This window comes from Rhodamnia argentea, chromosome 1 (genome assembly GCF_020921035.1).
Source record: "Rhodamnia argentea isolate NSW1041297 chromosome 1, ASM2092103v1, whole genome shotgun sequence".
Classification (NCBI taxonomy): domain Eukaryota; kingdom Viridiplantae; phylum Streptophyta; class Magnoliopsida; order Myrtales; family Myrtaceae; genus Rhodamnia; species Rhodamnia argentea.
This window is the reverse complement of record NC_063150.1, coordinates 24,928,443-24,950,186: the sequence shown is the minus strand read 5'-3', so window position 1 is coordinate 24,950,186 and position 21,744 is coordinate 24,928,443. Positions and strand designations below refer to the sequence as shown.

At 40.1% G+C, this 21,744-nt stretch overlaps 2 protein-coding genes and 1 pseudogene across 2 annotated transcripts in view; 2 read left to right on the top strand and 1 right to left on the bottom strand.

The window, feature by feature from the left end:
- LOC115728660 (disease resistance protein L6-like) overlaps positions 1-21,744 on the top strand; it is a 344,958-nt gene that overhangs the window by 234,715 nt on the left and 88,499 nt on the right. The gene's annotated exons all lie outside the window — the stretch shown is intronic.
- Positions 3,018-4,028, bottom strand: LOC125313724 (adenylate isopentenyltransferase 5, chloroplastic-like). The gene has a single exon (XM_048273626.1). The coding sequence runs from the start codon at positions 3,990-3,992 to the stop codon at positions 3,018-3,020; it is 975 nt and encodes a 324-aa protein (XP_048129583.1). The 5' UTR covers positions 3,993-4,028.
- Positions 14,787-17,506, top strand: LOC115753650 (annotated as a pseudogene).

Below are 21,744 nucleotides of genomic sequence, written 5' to 3'. Positions count from 1 at the left end.
AATTATAACACTTCGAACCCTTATTTAGAATTTTACCTAATTTAGGAGAAATTCCATCTTCTCTTTTTGTTGAATGAAAGGTAAGGGTCAAGTGAATTGGCCAAAAAAAAAATAACATAGATATTAATGGAATCTTTAGAATCAAATGATTTTCGGATAATATAGTGTTACGCCCATCAACAGGTGGCTTGAATCGGGTTTGAGTCGGAATCGAGTCATTTAACCCATATTAAACCATTTTTATACAATACGATTTTTGCGATCTAGACCTAATTTGATCTAAACCAAACCCATATTTAGCCTAACTCTAGACCCAACCCATATTCGATCTAACTCAAGCTCCAACTTTTAGCAATTTTTCTCCTTAATTTGTGGCATCTAAAGAATGAGCGGATGGACCGGCCCGCCGAGTCGATGAGGAAACTCATATGCTTGAGTTGGGTCGTGGCATAGGACTTTGCGTGGCAAATGAGCAACAAGAAGACATGGCCGAGCATTATGTTAACGGGATAAGAACAAAGAGAGTTTAGAACCGGAGCTGGTTTCGGCTTTCGTTTCTACCTTAGAGCCGATTCATTTTGTGTTTTTGGGTAAAAAGTCAAATTATTACAATACACAATTTAAGTTGCATCATTTCATTACCAAGCATATATTTGTCAAGAGCTTATGCTGTTTGTTCATATTGAAGACCATGCTTCGATTCTTGATGTGTGCAAAAGTCTTTTTCTTAAATAAAATAGGCTTTACAACAGGCCTCAAGGGACCCGACACGAGCATCTAGGTTCTAGCCCAAACCTTGAGGGCCCAAGTAAAACATCCGTGACTAGAGCACGATCATTGAAGTATCAAGCCCGGTCTCGGGGACACGGGACCAACATCTATGGACTCGGGCACGAGCACTAGGTCTTTGGTTCGACCTTCGCCTCGAGGGACTTGGGCCTAGCCCCTTAGGACTCGAGCTTGAACCACCGAGGAACTAGGTCTAGCCTAAATGAACTCGGGTTGGGCGTTTGTGACTTGGGCAAGGAGCCAAGTACTCGGGTATGGCTGCTAGGGACCCAAGCACAAGCATTGAGACCTAGGCACGGCCTTCATGAACTTAGGAACGCGCAGGCAAGGCCATTGGGGATCTAAGCTCGGCCTCTATAGACCTGGCCATTGAAGAACTGGGTCGGCCCTCTATGGGCAAGGGCCCAACCATCGTGGAACCGGCCGAGACCCCATGCTACCGACTTTAGCGCGGAACCGGGTACATAGGCAAGGCCACTGGGGGATCTAAGCTTGGCCTTTGTGGACCCAACCATTGAGGAATTGAGCCTGGCCTTAATGGACCCGGGCTAGATACTAGCGTCCGGGGCATGAGAGTCGGATACCTAGGTAAAGCCGTCGGGTACCCGAGCCCGAATTCCGTGGACCTAAGCACGAGCACTAGATCTTGGGCCCAGCCTTAAGGGACTTGAGCCCAACCATTATGGACTTGGGCTCGACTACTAAGGAAATAGGCATGACCATGATAGATTTGGCTTGAGCACTAGTGGCTTTGGCACGGGAATCACGTATATGGTATGGTCATGGCATTGGGTTCCAATCACACTCGAGTTACTCAAGCACTCTCGGTGTTTCCAATCGTCAAATTCCATCCAATAATTCAAATAGTGTTTAGCCCCACAATTCTTCACAAAATAACCTTTCAGTTTTATAAAAAATTACACAAATCTTGCCTCAAGATTTAACTTGTTTGACCACTCTATTATTTCAGGGTGTAATCCACAAAAAGTCGACTCTTGAATACTCTTCACAATGAAGACACTTCTAATGTATCAACGTGAATCGGATCCAAAATAGGAAAACTACTTTTTGGAAACCTTCTCCAACAAGAGACTATTCAAGTAGGAAACCTATTCCAAATAGGAAACCTACTTGGATTAGAAAGGTTTCGTTTTTTAGGGCTCAAACTCAAGAAATATTTTCAACAAAAATGTTTGATTAAAATAGTAATTAGAGAAACACAACACACTGAGAAATTTGTTCCTAAGTTATGGTGGTAATGGTGTTTGCGAGGACTTTGGACTTGAAGTAACTCCTCAACTATGTCTTCACCATGCACTAAAGTCCACTTTTTTAGCTGGAGGTATATCGTCCGCATACCATAAAATCATACTAACCTGGCTTAAATATACTATAAGTGCTAAAACTTGTGCACGTCGCTCTCTTTAATTTTAAAATTTTCAAAACGATCACTCAAGTGCCAATTTTTTTTTAAAAACGATCACTTGAGTGCAAAAATTTTCAAAACAATCACTTAAGTGCCAATTTTTTTTAAAAATGATCATTTAAGTGTTAATTTAAAAAAAAAACGATCACTTCACTGTCAACTTCACCGAGACACATCAGCTCAAATATTATAAAAAAAAATAACACGTGTCGGATTTCTGACAAGTCACGCTAGCTCAAATTGGAGTTAACACTAAAGTGATCGTTTTTAGAAGAAGTTGGCACTTAAGTGATTGTTTTGGAAGTTTTGATACTAAAGTGAGCGATGTACATAAGTTTTGACACTTTTAGTGTACTTTAGCCTACTAAACTAGACAAATGACAAACGTCTTAGTTCTCTTCGAAACGACTTCGAAAGGCCTAAATACACAATAAGTGAATTCTCCTATCTCCACAACAGGAATCTTCATGCTTCTAAAGGTGTTGGTCACGCGAGATAAGCTTATATATAATCAACACATGTCTGTCACATCAATTCACATTCTGCTTAGTGAATAAAAATGTTATCGCAAGGATTGGGTAATAAACCTACATGGTATTCTTTTCCTTCAAATATTGATATTCAACAAGAAGGCGAGGGAGCGACCCTCACATAACACTTAACTCCTCTATCATCAACACATCTGCTATTACAAAATAAATTGACTCACACTACCCATGAGACCTGAAAAGAACATGTTCCTGAGACCTGTGTTGGCATGTCGTGCTGTGTCATACTCTAGTGGTTGTTGCAGCAACCGCTATTATCGAATAAAAACCGAAATTGGATTAACATTTGTCAGATCATGAGACGTATCGGTCGAGAGCACAGCAGCTATAGGATCTTGACCATAAAGGAACTTGTACAAGACGGTAGTGCATGGCCCCGCCACAAGCCTAGCCCAAGCTTCATCCGCTTCTTTGCCCTCTTTTAAGAACACTTCCGTGGCATCGATTCGGTTCATCTCCCCATCCCAATTGCTCCTTAGTCCCTCTATCTTCTCCAATTGGCGACAAGCCAATGCGCATGTGTTCGCTTTGATTCTCTCGACCGCTTCCTCCAAAAGCTTCGTCCTGGTCCTGTCGTCGACCGTGTTTTCGGAACTCAGGTACCGCTCCATTTCACTCACTCCGATCGCACGCCTGATGCCCTTGGAGTTGTCCGCTCCCGGACAGTACACGCTCCTCACCTCATCGACCAGCCCGGCTTCCACCATCTTGTCGACCCGCCTTGACACGAAGGAGTGGAGCACCGGCATAGAGACGTCCACCCAGAAGAAGCAGCAGTCGTACCTCGATTGGACTTCAGGGCCGCCGTTCACGAGGGCGTCGATGAAAGAGTTCGAGCCACCAGATACTATGGGGAGCCGGCCCCGCTTGAGGATGGACTCGATGGCGACCAATGCATGGCGCCGGAAATCAAGGGCCGTGAACTCCGAGTCCGGCGCTGCGATCCCTAGCAAGTGGTGGGGAACGCCCCGACACTCCTCCTCGGTGACCTTGTTGGCGACGACATCAAGGCCTTTGTAAACTTGGATTTTGTCCGAGTTCACGACCTCACCTCTGAACCGGACTGCCAGGTCGATGGCAAGCCGGGACTTGCCCGTCCCGGTCGCCCCCACGACGAACACAACCTTGTCTCTCCGGCGGTGGAAGCTCTCCATGTTGAGTCCACCTCGGAAATTCATGAGTGGCTGGACCTGGGCTTGCTTGCAGGCCACGGTTGACACGGATGTCATGTTGTACGGAACTGCAAAGAGATGACAGAAACCCCGACATCATTAACGAAAACGTTAGTTTTCTTTCACGGACATTTCCAACAAAGGAAGAAAGAGAAGAAAGATCGAATTTCCTAGGACTGTACCGTACAGGACCACAAAACTTTACCTTTACAACCAGACGCGGCGACCAGTGGAGACGAAAAGTATTTTCCCAATCTGCGGCTGCTTATTTTCTGATGAAAATAGGGCGAAGAAATCAAGAAAAAAAAAACGGGTTGAAATCGGAAATTCTTGATGGGAAAGAAGAGATCGTGGCCGAACTTGGTGTCTTTTTTGCTTCTTCTATGGCTCAGTGCAGAAGCAGAAGCTATTGTGTATGACTGTGTGATTGACAAACAAAAACGACAACCTTAATAGTTGTTTCTCGTGTCGTTTTATGTGCGCGCGAGGAGAGAGGGATTGAGATCCGAAGAGAGGCTTACTTACCTCTTTCTCCTTTTGCTTCCAAGCTCGATCTGCGCAAGAATCCATCACAGACTGGGCTCCCTATTTATAGCGCTCCGGGGACGATGACTGTCGTACGGACATAGGTAATTACGATGCCCAATAGTTCCATTTCAATTCCTAGACCAAAGGTATGATTTAATGTTTAAATATTTATAAAAGAGCGCTATTTCATATGCATGCGTTGACATTCGGATTAAGTTTACAACACAAAAAGCGAAAGAGAATAAGCGAAAGAGAATAACCAAAAAAAGTTCTTAATTTATTGCAATTGTGTCGATTCAGTCTTAGACTTTTTTTATTGTCAATTCAATCTTATACCTTTTTGTATTTATGCCAATTCAGTTCATCCGGCCAACTTTGACCGTATGATGCCGACGTGGACTTTTCATTAATAGTATTTTATTATTATTTAATTTTTTATGCTTTTTTCTTTAATTTTTTTTCTGGACTTAGGGGTGCGAGTGTCGCCAGCTGTGGGTGCGCAGTCCTAGCCTAAACCAAGTGAGGGCCCCAATCACCTCGCCCAGACCAATTAGCAGGGGAAAAAGCACATAACATGTTGAATCCCAATACCCAATTACCTTAATCAATCAATTAAATCATTGACAAAACCAAATTTCTAATACCCGTTAGTCAACCCCAATTTGGTGTCCATGTATTTGTTTCTATGGAGGATTCCTTTTTTTCCTCCACATTGCCAACATTATGGGTGATTAATAGTTTTCAAGAAGCAGTGGGCTGATGAACTTCTCCTTTTGCCTGCTTTGATCTTTGGATGCATCATGTTTTGCTATAGAGAAACGAAGGTAACGTGGGACAAGCTAGCGCAAATCGTTCGATTGTGGCCACTCGATATTAGCGGTCATTTGAACCCTCGTGCTTTAAAGATGATTGGCTTGGAATTTAGGGGGATTTCTTTGATGGAGAAAGTTACATGTTTAAAGTGGTCTTTCATTAATCTTTGGCTATGTTTAGAATAGCCAATGATTGATTATGAGGAATCTTTATAATGGTGTGTTCGAGATCTCGAATCCTCTCGATTTGCGCTCGCGAGATCACGACACAAGTCTTAAGCGAGTAAATGGAATCAATTAGTTGAGATAATCTTTTATATGATGTTTCATTTTGACTCTAGTTAATTTGTATCATTGGTATGGAAAAGACTTACCTAGTTAGTTTATTTTGAGTCTAGCCTAAGGTGTTGGGGAATGTATCAATGAAGAAAGCTCGGAGAGACAGGCAAGGAGTTTGCTCGAGTGCAGGAGTTTGATGTTGGGGTTGTCCTACATCGGTTGTGAAAGAGATTGGTGGTCAAATATGGAGAAAGGTCTCACCCTTTAAGCTAGATTCTGCGATGAGAGAAGCCTAAGACTATCCAACACTGGTATCATAGTCTAGGTTACAAATAAATCTAGACCCAATAGTCACTCGGAAAGAGTTATTGCTGCTCCTACCAAAGTCCGATGTGTGAAGAGGAGATTGTTGGGGTTATCCCACATGGGTTATGGAAGGGGCTGGTGATCATTTATAAGTACAAGCAAAGTCTCATCATTTGAGTTTGTTTTTTGTGTAAAAGAAGTCTAAGACCACCAAACATTTAATTGTACAATGTTTATGTGTTTTAAGATTTAACACAGTCGATTGTGCTTGATTTAGCTAACTTATCTTTTGACTTTGATCACTCTACCAAATAATGATAATTCAATTAAACTATGAAGTTAATCATAAAAAGTGCTAGGACATTCGAATGTGTTGCGAGCAGAATAAGAGTGGTCAATCGCTCGGTAGCTTTACACCTTTAACTCAAATCAAGGTTATTGAGGGCGGATTAATATGTGGTATAAATTGGATTTTTGGAGATAAATAAGCTTAAACTCTACGCTTTCTCTTTAGTTTTTGTCTTTTTGACGCATCGGACTTCCGTCACGCTATAAAAAGAGCAATGACGACCGACATTAATGCCGGCGGTTTGTAGCATTGGGCCTTCGACGCATATAGACATTGGAATCGTGATTCTCGTTTATGAATTTTTAACGATTCTATTCTTCTCTAAATCCTATTTTTTATCCCCCGCAAACTTAAGTTCTTCCTCTCGACACGCAGAGAAAATACGGTAAGTCACTAAGAATGCAATCGACCAATTTTAGCTCGTGTTGTATCGAATATTCATGTGATACATGAGATTATTCGAGCATTTCCATAGCCAAACCGATTTCATCTAAAGTTGGGCTTCCTGGTCATAACGTGACTACCCGTTTAAAAAGAAGATGTCCCCAATTATGATGCACTTACGTGTCGTTTTAGCCGTACAGCTAGGGGATTAGATCCAAACAAATTTTAATTAACAAGGGGGTTGGAGTCTTGCGACGGGTGCAGCGAACAGAAATTTCGTGCGCTGTATTGGAATCGAAAGAAGGTCGGGCCGATGTTAATTAGGCACCTTCCCTTCTGAATAAAGACAAAATTAGGGCGAGAATAATGTCTCCCTAGAGAATTTCATATATGGTCCTATGCATAGTGAATTGGTATATGGATTCTAATATGGGATCGTGTTTTAAATACATTACGCCTCCAGCATAATTGTCTTGGAAATTGTATCAAAAAAACCTTAAACATATGGCATTGATATCAATTCAGTCATAAACCTTTAAATCGGACCAATTTAGTCCAAAATATTTTGCATTTGTACGAATTTAGTCCATCCAACCAATTTTAGCTGAAAATTACCGACATGGATGCCAGCCGTTTTACGTGGCGTGGCCGATCTTGACGTAGATATTTTTTAATAATATATTTTTTTTCACTTTGGCTTTGGCCAATGAGGGTTTTCGGCAATCCTCGCCGACCATCGGGTGAGGGCCAACTAGCCCTTGTCGCACCTAGCGAGGATCATGGCCCTCATCGAATCTAGGTGAGGTTTGCCTCACTGTTGCCATGTTAGGCGAGAAGGTCCTCACTCGGATTTTGCAAGGGCCGCAACCCTCGTTGGCCAAAGTCAAAGTGGAAACAAATAAAAATAATTAAAAAAAATATTGTTAAAGAATGTCCACAGCAGCGCTAGCCATGCTACATGCATCCACGACAATGATTTGGTACCAATGTAAAAGATTTAGGACCAAATTGGTCCAATTGAAAGATTTATGACTATGTTGGTGTCAATGTAATATGTTTAAGATTTTTTTTTTGTACTTTTCCCCGATTATCTGATTTATGCAATGGGCCCGATGTTCCGCGTTACTTTCGGCTTGATACCTCACATAAGTGGCAATTATGCGTCATAAACGGTTAAGAAATGGCATTGTGATCCAATATATTCTCGACTCGACCCCATTCTAAGAAGTCTTGACCAAGCTAAAATTGAGCTCGATATCTCGTACTCTTAACGAAGAAAAACAAAATCATAGTTGTGTCACGAACTTAGCTAATCGATGAAACATGATCGAGTTTGATTTTTTTTTTTTTTTTGTTTCTTTGGTGATGGTCGGAATGGATCGATCATCCCTAGCTAAAATAATTATTTAGGATAGGAGAAGAATGTGAAGACTTTTTTCTTCCTCAGCTGAGCTCTTTTAGAACACCCCACTCTCTTCGATCAAGCACAGCAGAAAAATCCTTTCTTTCAAAGCTTGATTTGTTTCCTTTTCTTCGCGAAATGACTTCTCATTGTTCATACCGCTTAGGAAATTGTATTAATCGAATTTTTTCCACTGACAATAACAGTTTTGGTTAATGATAAAAATATTACTTGATTACTCATTTTTCTAAGCGGTAAAAAACGATTGAAATAATGAGAATATTTTCGATGATCGTTCTATTGCATAGGAAAATATAATAAATAATAAAAAGACAAATGAGCCTATGAATATCTAAAAATAAACTTCGGCACTTTAATTTTTTTTTTTTATGGATAAAGTTCTTACTGTAGAGGCTTATAGATTTTGCTTTTGAGAATTGATGTAAGTTGGTGGACGGGCCTGAATGGATCCAAGCCCGCCCTGGCGGAGGCCTCGGCTATGTTGAAACCCGACTGCCCATTTGTATTTGGGCCAAACCCGCCCACTTGTGGGTTAGTACTTTTTGCCTTTTTTGGGACAAAGGTTAGTGCTTTGATAACGTTGTTCTATTATTTTTCACAAATAGTCCCCAAGTGGCCTAATGTACAATGTCATTTTTGAACTTTTAATTTGTTCGATGTGGTCCATGAACTTTAGCCCAACGTGCAATGTTGTCCCTAAGCTTTTAAATTGTTCAATTTGGTCCTCGGATTTTTTGTACATGTTCAATTTAGATACCGAATTATGTAAAAAAATGTCCAATGTTGCCAATGAATTTATCTTAATGGAAAGATATCGTTGAATATTTTCTTATAGTTCGGAGACTAAATTGAACCTGTACCAAAAGTTCATGAACCATATTGAACAAATTAAAAATCCAAGGAACCAATTTGTGTCATTATCCCTTTTTCTCTCTATTATGCTTGACATATAACATTTCTATGTAGATTGGCAAATCTTTTATGTGCACGGTAATTCTTATGTAACAGGTGAATTTGAAATTCAAATGATATGTCGATTTACACGAGTAGACATTTATGAAATGAATATCGAAAATAGTGCACATACTATTAATCACGAGTTGAGAAGTAACTTTACGATCCTTTCCATCGTTCATTCCATCTTTTCAACTAGAAAATCCCCAGAGTCCTTGAGCAATCATACACTTTTTTGCTATCACAAGATTTTTTCTTCTTCCGGATACTGTTGTCGATCAAGGATAACAGATAATCTCTACGCGTTAAACGAAATCAACCTCTTTGACATGGTTTAAAGTAAGATAGTTCGCGCTAGCTATACGGCGGGCACGTCCTTGAAGGCTAAGTCACTTCACCAATTGGGAATAAGATCAACCAATCTTCAATATCTCTCTCTCTCTCTCTGAGTGGAAAAGGAACGGTTCATCTAGTAGAAAAATGCCATTTGAACGTCGCGAATTGGGGCTTCAGTGGGTTTGGTCTTGGACTCTTAACTATCAACCCATCTTTCACTCCAAGCAGTTTTGAGTGGAGAGAATCTATCAAGAGTCAAAGCAAGCAAAGTCTTCCACTAAGCCCTCATGATGAAGAGCTGCTTATGCTGACATTCGGTGAGGCATAACATAAACCAATCTCCATCTGGACGAAGATATCGAGGGAAAAAGTAGTTTGAAAGAGAGGGAAAGTAGAAGGGTGGACGTGGGGTTTCTTGATTTTTTTCTTTTTGGTAGGTGGGGTTGGTTTCCATTTTTTCAGCCTTTTTAGATGCTCCTGTCTTTAGGGTTAAGGTGTGATGTCTGGGTTATCTATCTGAGACTTAACTTTTGTGCCAAAACATCTTTGCTAAGATGAAGGATGAAGCCTAATGGATTTAAGTGCATTTAAAGCTCAGCCTCAGCCAAACCCTAATGACAATAGTGCTTGTCTACTTCAATAAATAGCTGTTTTGCATTTAAGCTGCTGCCTATCTTTATGTGTCTCAAGCTAGAGTGCACAAAATCTTCCCATTTCATTTGGTTATCACCTACAAATGATAACAATCGGGAAAATTACCAAAAAAAAAAAAAAAAATTTCTAAACCTATAACAATCATGTCAATTCAGTTATATACTTTTTTATTTTTGTCAATTGAGACTTAAATCTTTTTCTTTTATGTCAATTTAGTCCATCCCAATTTTTAATGGAAAATGCTGGACGTGGAAAAAAAAATTTATATTTTTTAATTTAATTTTTTCTTTTCTTTCTTTCTCTTTTTTTTTTTTTTTTTTTTTTTTCCATTCCTTCTTCCTCTAGCTGGTCATCGGACCTCAACGGTCGGCCGGAGGTGAGGTCAACCTCGCTGTCACCGGGCAAGGCCCAACTTCGCCCGCCCCTATCGAGGCTTCACCTCGTGCGGCGATGGTGAGCTCGATCCTTGTGAGTGGCTAGAGAGATCGATCTTGCCGGCCTTTCGCAACCGGCTAGTGGAAGTAAAAAAAGAAAGAAATAAAATGAAAAAAAAATAAAAAGAGTTGAAAATTGTAAAATACTATAAAAAAAAAATTGTCCACATTGATGCCGATCATGCTTTATACAATGGTTGGCGTCTACGTCATTGATTTCCGATCAAATTTGATCAAATGGACCGAATTGGCACAAATACAAAAAGTTTAGGGCTCAATTGACAAAAGAAACATATATGACTGAATTGACACAATTGCAATAGGTTTAATACTATTTTGTAATTCTCCCAATACTTTAATAAGTGTATAGTTATATTCATATATGCATTATCACAAATCTATTGTTCACCTAAAGTTTTCAAGTTTTGAGTTAGATTTTCTAGCATGATATTGATACATGATGTTTGTAGTGAGTTTCGATCAAATTTAACCTAATACGGGTAAATTATAGCCAAAAAGTCATGAAAAGATTATATAATTTGAAAGAACGAGGTGAGATGCCGAATAGAAATGTTCAAATAAAGCAGTGGAGACCTAGGTTAATTGGTGGTTTTGTACGTAGTACAAAAATTGGAACAACAAACATCATCGAATGAAAAATTTGGTACGATGGGGACAGACTTCTTGGGATCGTGTAGTTAGGATAAGACATAGTTATTTAGTTATTAGTTACAATAAGGATAATCTAGGTTGTATAATGTATCTTGAACATATCCGAGCCACCGAGTTTCACGTAACAAGAATTTCTATGCTTAAATATGTTTTCAGTTAACAAAAAATTAGGATTAAAGTATATTTTAGGCAAAAGACGTGATTATTTGTATTGAAACCTTCGTAGCTCTCATTTTAGTGTCCCAAATCGACAATGTCAAAAATTGTTGAATAAGCATCGCTAATTGACGTGGTGGCTCCTCCTTGTACAAGCTTCTAAGGTTCTGTTTTTCTTGCGAAAAAAATAAATAATTTAAAAACATTAGTATGTATCCCTTAAAATAATTAGTCAATGAAAAATATTTTTATTATGGCAGCAATTCATATCTAAAATATTTTCGTGGATGTTGAAAATATTTTTTGTTCATTCATTTTTGTAAACGATACAACCGATCATTTTTGAGAAAATATTTTCCGAATTATTCATTTTTCGCGAAACAAACAGAGGAGCCTGAGAGAGAACCACTCTTTCGGTCCTCGAAGATTATGGAGTATTCATATGTAGTTCTGCTTTGTTTTTATAGCAACATTGGTCTTCCAACCGTTCAATAAAGAGATTTTTAAGTATGACCTTTTCGCACTAATGGCGCTGGCTTTTATTTAATATACACGTCTACAAGCAACATAGATGGTACTAATGGTTATAAGTGAAATGTCCCTTTTTTAGGCCGCTAAATATTAAAGAGTTGAGGTCGACACTTGATACCAACATAGCCTCCCCCCAACAATAAATGTAATAAATGTGATGGGAACGGGTTGGTATATTATTAAATTAGTACGAGCTTCTGTAAACTGTTAAAAATATTTTGATTGTCAGGCGGTGAGTTAAAACTGCAGGTAAAATTTTAGAAGTTACTCATGTTTTTTATGAGTAGCCTTATATACTTTGGCTATTTGACGGTGAGGGCGTGTTTCACCGTTAAACTACGGATTTTGTCGTTAGCAATTGCCGAGTTATCGACGGAGAGCTGCGGCCAACGCGAGATCGGTTCCACGCGAGCACGAACAGCGAAGTTTGTCTGCGAGCCGTTCTTTTTTCTTTACTGCTTTTTTTATTTTTTTTCTTGTTGGTGCTTTGTTGGTTCATCTAGGTGGGATAGTTCCGGAGGTTTGCAAAAGAATAAAAAAATCGATCCAGTTTCCGATTCTAATTTAGTAAAATAGGTGAGTGTCATTCTAGTTTTTGATTTTAATTTATTAAAAGAGGTGAGTATCAATCCAGTTTCCAATTCCATATGTGGAGTCGCCCATCCGATCGGAACACGAAATCCTAATATCTTTTCTAATTCTCACCTCATCTCACTCTCGGTCACGTCCATGCAAGATCCTCTCGCTCAACTCTCTCGCCTCATCTTGCTCTCGGCCGCCTCTCAGCTAAGCTTTCACCTTCGGCCCTCTATCATGGCATTACTGTCATGACCTTGTCTACGAGCCTCCCTTGCAGTCACAGCCTTGCTTCCCTCTTCGATTCCCTCGCATCCCTCACCTCATCTCTCAAACGATTACTATGTGGGTGTAAATTCGAAGAACCATATGATAAATGATATGTTTCTTGTCATCTTCATACCATATCCCCCGTTCTTGTGTTGAGTTCCGCATCTCTTGTTGCTCTTTTCGCTCCTTTCTTCTATGTTATTGCTTTTGGCAACCTACTTTATTGTTCTGAGTATTTATAATCAAATTGTGTTCATACGGTCCTTCGATGGAAGAAGAAAGCTTGAAAAGTTTCTTAATCAATGCCCGAAAATAGGTCCGATTTCTTGTTGGGTCCATAGAACTAGTTGACAGTTTCAGTTCCCATTTTGTGGAACCATCCCTTATTTGACGGTTTCCGATTCTATGGTGGGAATCGCCCACCTTAAAATCAATCACCCCTAATTCTATCCCACCCTCAATCGAGGTGGATTACTCAAGCTTTAATTCGGCCTAAAACAGGTATATCCCGTTCAAGATGGGTTGTCAAACAAAAGATAAATCATTTATATCCACTTGAGTCAAATGGCCATTCCTCGTAAACATTCGGCACTTTCATTTGTGGGATAATAACATAAATAATTTTTGAATTTTGATCCAATGTGCAATGTCGTCTATGCACTTTTAATTTGTGTAATGTCATCCATGACTTTAGTCCAATATGAAATGTCGTCCTTATATTTTTAATTTGTTCAATGTGATCACAAATCTATTGATAATGTTCAATATAGTCTCTAAATTATATAAAAATATTTAAAAGTTCAAGAACTACATTAAACATTATATCAAGTTATACACCACATTGAATAAATTAAAAGTTTAGTGGTAATATTAAATATTGGATCAGAATTCAAGGGCTAAATTAAATAAGTTAAAAATTCAGAGATAGCATAGCACATTGAAGCAAATTTCAGACCACAGATAATTTGTGACATTTTCCTTTCGATTTTTTCTCTAGTCACTTTTGGATTTCGTTCATTTATCTTCCTTTTTTTTTTCCGGACAAGAAAATTAATCGAAGTGACATAAAACAAAAAAAAAAAAACAAACATTAACAGAAAGAACAGGTGGCATCATTTTCGGCCACCGCCCCGGCGGGCCCCACAAACACCCCCGCCACCGATCCAGCTCTCTTACAGTTCATGTGCGTGTCGGTTTTTGCATTGTGCCGCCGCTCTCCCTTACGAAGGATCCTGAGGGCACTTTCGTCCAAGTGGTGAGTTGGTTTTTGTCGTCTTGCTATGACATTAAACGATATAAAATTTGAAATATAATCCACCACATTACTCGATATATGCCGATACCGCGGACCGATCATTATGATTTTCATCATTACTTGATAAAACGCTCTCCGATTTCAATGTCGGTGTCGACTTAACAGAGTGTTTTTCGCCGTTGGTGTTCTTTCCCTTCACCTCCTACAACACTTCGACACGCCGGCTTCTCGCCGCCCGCTCGAGAATTTCACAACTTTAACTTGTACAGTGTCGAGTATATGACTTACATCACTTCACTCAAATCTTGGGTAACAATCGAATCACGACTTCATCGGAACGAATTCCTCGGTTTCTAAAATAATCAAATCCAAATTAGGGTTGTTAATCCGGTTTGCTTTTACCTGATTTTATGTAATTGTTGGCCTTCCGGGGAGATTTTGCGGATGTGATTTTTTTTTTCCTGCGAAAATGCAAAAATTCATTTATTTCAATATTTCTGTCCTTTTTCCATAATAATTATGGAGCCCTACCGTTAAATGACGTCGTTATCATAGGACGAAGAGAATGAAGTCCCTTTTCCATGTAACGTGACTCCTAACTGTTTCACCTAAAGTCGTACTATGTATTAACGTGTGGAATCATAATCACTGTTTTTGTATTTTTTTTTTTGCTTTATTAGATTCCTAAGCAAACAATTATGCCTTAAAACTCTAGAGTTAATATAATAAAAGAGAACGAAATTTCCAGCGGCATCTTGTCGTTGGCTGTTTCACACAACGGGAATCTCTTAAGACCGAGACAGAGAAAGATAGCTTAGAGAGAGAGGAGAAGTTTTAGTTTCTCTCTCCTGTTCTTGCTAGATTTCCTTCTTTACTCTCTCTCTCTCTCTCTCTCTCTGTCTTTCTCCCCTCTAATATCGGATTGCCACTGACAACGAAGAGAGAGAGGAACGAGAGGCTGCATCTTTCACCTGAGCGGAAAACCTGCATTACATCCTCTCTCTCTCTCTCTCTCTCTCTCTTCTGGGTTTTCTTCGGCAGGTCTCCGGCAAGGAACAAAACCCCCCTCCTGCGCCATTGAAGGAAACCGAGACACAGTAAGTGGAATGACTGAGCACCCATCTCCCATTTCTTTGCGTTTCTTTAATAAGATCATCTCGAGATCACCGGGGTGAAGAAAAAAATATGTTCTTCTGTGCACGAATCGAGGCTTGTTGAGGGTTATTAAAGAAAGGCATTCTTGGAATGTGGCTGTTCTTGACTCTTCAGCGTTCTTGGGGAACTCTGTTGCACGTCTTGGGCTAAAATAAACAGACTTTACCTTTCCCTTTATTGTGAATCGTGACCCTTTTTTTTTTTTAATCTTTGTTTTCTCTCTTGGGTTTGTAGCTTTCTTCGTTGCTGCTCTGCCTCTGGTGGTGGCGGAGGGTTTTCTTTTTTCCAGATGCCGGAAAAGGGAGCGAGCTCGCCCCCGCCGTTTCATAAATGGGTTCACCGGCCGAGCCCGGTGGTGCACTGGCGGTTCGGGGTGTTGAGCGCCTTAGTCTTTGTGGGCATGTTGGTGGTTTGGAGCATAGATGGGTGCACGATTAACAGCCTTCTTGACGCATGGAGGTTTAAGCAAGATTACGAGTCCATAAAGGTCCAAGCTTCTAATTCTGATCTATCGTTTGACCCCCATCAAAATCAGACCGTGACCCGTCAAGGGTTGACATCAAACGCTTCGCGACTTCCTGTTGATTTGTCAGACGATGTTCCCCAAGTCCCGGTCAATTTAAATGGTAGCGCAGATTCAGGTGGCTTTGTGGAAGAGCCTCACCGGAAGGAAGAGAAAAATGTAGTGGATGTAGTTGTTCCAGATTGGGTTTCGTCCCAATTAGAGCCCAACTTCACCTCCAGTCTCCTCTCGAGGTGGCTGGCTCCTGGGGGAGAGCCTTGCAGGGACTCCAGGACGGAGGACATTTCTATTCCTGGGATAGATGGTAAGGGTTCGATTGAATTGTCGGCTGGGGCTGTTCATGAATTTGATTTCACTGCGTTGGATGGGGCGGGAAATTTGCGGTGTCTGGGCGGCGATTATTTTGAAACCGATCTTTCCGGTGAGTCTTGGAAGTCGAGGCCCCTGGTGAAGGATTTCGATAATGGATCTTATTCGGTCTCACTTCAGGTTCATCCAGATTTCGTGGGGGATTACAATCTGACGATCATCCTGCTGTATAGGCACTTTGAAGGGCTCAAGTTCTCGCCGGGCCGGTTCGTGTTTGATCGGGAGCTAAGAAAGGTCTCAATAAGGTTCTATAAGAGCGAGGTGAAACTGCCAGAGCTGCATCTTTGTGGCAAATCTGATTTTGGTAAGGATGTTTGGTTTGGCCGCTGGACCCAGCATGGCAAGAACGATGATTGCCAAATCAGCAATGATGGTCGTTACCGGTGCCTTGCGCCGGATTACAGGTGCCAGAGCCCGTGGTGCGATGGCTTGTTAAGCCTTTTAGAGAGTAATGGTTGGGTATATTCCGCACACTGTTCATTCAAGATATTTTCGCCTGATGCTGCCTGGAATTGCTTGAAGGGCCGGTGGATGTTCTTCTGGGGTGATTCGAATCACGTCGACACGATTAGGAACATGCTCAATTTCATCTTGGATTTGCCTGAAATTCCATTAGTCCCTCGAAGATTCGACATGAACTTTTCGAACCCTAAAGACGCTTCTCAATCTGTACGGATCACGAGCATCTTTAATGGCCATTGGAATGGGACCCAAAATTATGAGGGTCTCAACTCACTGCAGGATGAAGGGTTCCGCAGCTTATTGAAGAAGTACTTTTCGGAAGAGACCGTACCGGACACCATAATCATGAACTCCGGTTTGCATGATGGTGTCAAATGGAGAAACGTAAGGGCATTCTCGGTTGGAGCACAATATGCCGCCTCTTTCTGGGCAGAGGTGATGGAGGGGTGAGGCAGAGGGGCTTGGTCGTGCCGAGGATTTTCTATCGTACCACGGTAGCTACAGGTGGCTATGCCCGAGCGCTTGCATTCAATCCTAACAAGATGGAGGCGTACAATGGGGTGGTGATTGATAAGTTCAGACAAGCCGGGTTGGTATCCGGCGTGATCGATAACTTTGACCTCACCTACCCGTGGCACTTCGATAACCGGTGCAACGACGGGGTCCACTACGGCCGCGCCCCGCGAAGATGAAGTGGAGGGATGGGGAAATCGGGCACCAGTATTTCGTGGATCTCATGTTAGCTCATGTGCTGCTCAATGCGCTATGCTCGAGATAGGATTGGAAAAGGAAAAAAATTCCTCAAGTAGGAAAAAATTTTCGATACGTTCTGAGGAAAGAGCATCTGAGAACAGATGTTCTTGCACACGCCGCCAGTTCCTCAAAGTGCAGACATCGGCAGACTGCCAAGAGATGCAAGGGTTGTCTCGGCAGTCGGAGGCCAAGTACGTAGCAGTAGCAGTAGCATTACCCGGTGTGTTGGTTGTGCTTGTTAGCATGAAAACAGTCATCATTCTTTGATTTTTCCACCTTCCCTCGGTGTTTTCGGATGTATGTATACTATGTCATGTAACACACGATGCCGATATCTGTATAGTATGAGAAAAGTTCCTGATTGTTCAAGACTTGAGGCAATGTTCAGTTACTTCAAGCGTTTCAGATCAATCTCAGCTACACTCGAGAGCAAACAGGTATTATCCCCATTTTTCTCCCCCACCTTATGGCAATGTTCCGGATCTGCAAAACATGGAAAATGTGTAACGAGGGTGCTGTGGTCCCGGGACGAGTTTCGTTCGATGAGTTCATTATCTTGGATGTTCTCAAATTGTATGCAGTTGATTTTGGGATGTTATGTACAAGAATCAGCTGCTGCATAAGGTGTCTTTGAATCAGAAAAGAATGTCTCTTTTACTTGTGTCGTTTGCAAGGGCTGAGATAGGTTCTTTGCACCAACCTTATGCAATGACGTCCAGAGGGATGCGTTACTCCATAATCTATTACATGCAGTGATTTGGTCAATCTGTTAAAGATGGTGGTTTTTCCATGTTGGGCCCTTCATTCTTAGCGCTCAGACAGGTGTTTCGGGCCAATTTTTGCGCATCTCGACTGCTCCGTCTTTTCGGGCGATTTGGAAGCCGCATCCCTCCGCGTCGAGCTTGGTGCATTCGAGATTTTACTCCTAAAGGGCCCGTTTGTAATGTAGGAATATGAGCAATAGATGGGCTGGCCGAGCAAGTTTCAATGGTCCCCGAGTGTGAGCGTGGTTCACGGCAGAAACAATTTCATTGCTAGTCAAAACGGCTGGGAACGATTCCTAACATATCTTCGAATTTGGGCCAAACGGTGGGAAATTCACTTATTCTTCTTGAAAAACGATTTTTTAGAAACTAATACGCAAAAGTATCAAGTTTTTCGAGGGTAAAAAAAAAGGAGTACGAAGGAATATGAGCACGAATGAGTAGACCAACCTTGTTTTGCCGCAATGCTGAGCAATAGGCACAGGCAATGTAATGACAGAACTTGTGATATTTGGAGTGGCAGGACCGGCAAGGAGTCCAAATGAAGTAGAGCCCGGCCGATTTGCAAGAGGACAGTTCATCCAAAATCACATGTCGAGATATATAGACCCCGATCGAAAGATGGATCCAAAGAGCGATTACCCTTATGAACTGAACTGTACAAAAAAAACACACACCAGATAGTGCCTTTAATATTAAAAATAGGTTCAAATGGGCCCGATAAATAGACGTCTACTTACACTTGGCCTTATAACATCTCGTTGTATGGTCGGACATTATATACATATAACATATATCTTATATTACCTAATGTATAATGTCATTAAGCGTAAAGCTTCTTAAAATCCGAAAATGAAACTGCACGCTCTATCCAAGAGGATACTCGAGAAAATTCCTTTGCCAGGGCCTTAAAAAAGTTTATGCTGCGTATCATAAGGTTAAGGATGTATAAAACTAAGTAATTTTACAAAATCAAGCGCACAGAGATGGGTTTTGCAGAAAAGAATCGCCTAGAGGTGTGGTTGGGATTTTCGTTTTCGGTTCAAGCCGGCGGCCTCACTGTGAGCTGGGGCTCAAATGCGATATCGAGAGCTCGAGCTCGAGCTCGCGACCTTGTTATACTTGGGCACCATGCGCGCGCGCGCACACAAAACACACTTGCGCACGCCCGCACAAACAGGCCAATTCTAGAGACGGAGGCCATGGTTTGGTGATGAGTCAGCCACGAGAAAGGCTTGGCTCGGTCACAAGGAGGGACAGTCCGCCGGCAACGACGGTTCATCGGTGGCGCAAACAGATGTTGCAAGTCTCTAATAGCAGATTTACAACGAGACAACAATTCCCTTTTTTTATTTACTTTTTCTTATATATGTTATTTATATATTTTTTATTTTTATATAATTATTTCTTTTCCCTCAATCGGTCTTATTTTTATTTTATTTATTTTTGGGTTTATCGACCACCTAAAGGCGATGTTGATGTAACATTCAGGTATGCTTTCTTAAAAGGCCCGACACCCAAAAAAATAATCTAACTTTAGCATTTATGACAATTATGTCCAAAAAAAATTTTGTCTCATAAAAAATCTCCAATTTTTACTTTTGTTCCAATTCTTCCACAAAACTTTTACTTTTGTCCTAATTCTATCGACCTAGCAAAAAAAAAAAAAAACCCTCAACTTTAGCATATGTATCAATTATATCCTAAATTATATTTTGTCTCATAAAAAATCTTCAACTTTTACTTTTGTCCCAATTCTACTATCGTCGACCTTCCATCCATAATTATCATTAGTTTTTCTTACATAGCATTTCCACGTCGTTAATGAATTATATCTCAGCAAAGTCGACATTGAAAAACCCTTGAACTTCTCTTCTATTGTTTGCTTCCCCTACTTATTGTTAGGAGATATAAAGTCATGCAATATGGCGCGTTGCGTATTATAACGAACGATCTAAAATCCTGTTGTCCCCGAAACCTATTATTTTTAAATTTCGAAGATTCACTAGTAAGTTTGGCGTGAAAATTCAAGCCATGTAAGATAATTAACGATGACTATGGACGAAAGGTCGTGGTGGTGGAATAGGGATATAAGTAAAAGTTGAGAGGTTTTTTATGAGACATAAAAATTTTCGGATATAATTAGGACATATGTTAAAATTGATAGTTTTATTGGGTATTAGACTGATAAAATTGGGACAAAAGTAAAAATTGAAGATTTTTAATGAGACCAAAAAAATTTTTTTTGGATATAATTATCATAAATGCTAAAGTTGGAGATTTTATTGGGTATTAGGTCTTCCTTAAAATCCCAAGCTAAACACTCACATTGCGCTGATGTGGTACCTTGTCGAAAAAAATTAAAATTAGAATTAAAATAGAAAAAAAATCAAAACATTATTACCTAGACACGGCCACGGGCCGTAAACCGCCGGTTCCGGTTCATGAATGGGCGGTTCCGGTTCGTGGCCATGCTTGAACCTGAACCTTGGCCAAGAACCGGAATTGGCCCTTGAAGGAGCGGTCTCGGTTCCGGTTCCGAGCCGGTTCAAGGGCCGATTCCAGTTTAGAATTTTAAATTTAATTTTAAATAATAAATTACGAAATAAAAAAATAAATTATCAATTGTAAATTATAATCAAATTGCACATTGTAATCAAATTTGGGGAAAAAAGGGAGAGAGAAGGGGCTTGAACTTGATGAATTATCATTAAGCGCTTGCATTTATTCTCGGGGATAGAAGGATTAAAACTCATATAATTCTTTTACCTTTGATAACCCCAACTTACCTCATTGTCAATCATCGCTACCCATTGTGATGCCCGTGGCTGTGGTATCTCCACATCATTATTGAAGAATTCGTCGTCTCGATCCAACTTTTGTTGTCGAAATTTAGCCTTTATCTAATCATCAACATAAGCTTGAACCTCCACAGCATTCAAATTCAATCTTGAACGACGGTCATCCAAAATTAGTCCTTCGGCGCTAAATGTTTGTTCAATCGCAACTGTTTGATAATGAGTTGATTATATCTATTTTACGATGAGAGCGATAACTGGGAATTGGGTTGAGGCACTAGGTTGGGAAGATACACTATCACATAAACCATATCTACTACAAAATTCATTATATAATGCTACTATAGCGTCTTTAATCTCTCTTTGTATAGTTTTAATATCTAATGTTTCATTCAAATATAAACAATCATAATAATAACCCTTCAGATAATTATATAAACCATCTAATTTAGTACGTGGATCGAAAACAATAGCAATCAAATAAACAAGAGGAACGCAGGCATAATAATGTAGCCATTTTGCTTTCATTGCTATAATAGTCCGAGCGAATTGAGTATCTTTTTCATATTCACAAAAAACACCAGCAATGTTAATACACTCTATTAAAAATAAATGCGTAGTAGGATAATAAACACCAGATAAAGTATAAGTTGTATCATTAAAAACTTTCAAAAATCTATTGTTTTTTTACAAACAATCCAATCTTGCGGGAATAAAGTAATTTCGAAAATATTATTCAAAATAAATACACATAATAAATCTTTATAAGCAAAAGATTGATGAAGTAACTCGTAGGTAGAATTCCAATGAGTCGGAATATCTTTTGGAAATCTTTTTAATTTTTCTCCATATGCTTTATAAAATCTGTCTCATTCTTTCATAACTTGGGACAGCTTCATAAAAATTTAATTGCTCTCTTTATTGGGGTAAGAAAAGGCTCAAGAGTTCGTAAACCATCTTGTACACATAAATTTAAAACATGACAAGCGCATCTAATGTGAAAAAAATTGCCTTCTAAAAGAGGGTTTACAAATATTTTTTAAATCGGGAATGGAAGCGGTATTTG

What these genes read in the sequence shown, in the direction of transcription:
- LOC125313724 (XM_048273626.1), bottom strand. Translation starts at nt 3,992, where the DNA reads ATGACATCCGTGTCAACCGTGGCCTGCAAGCAAGCCCAGGTCCAGCCA.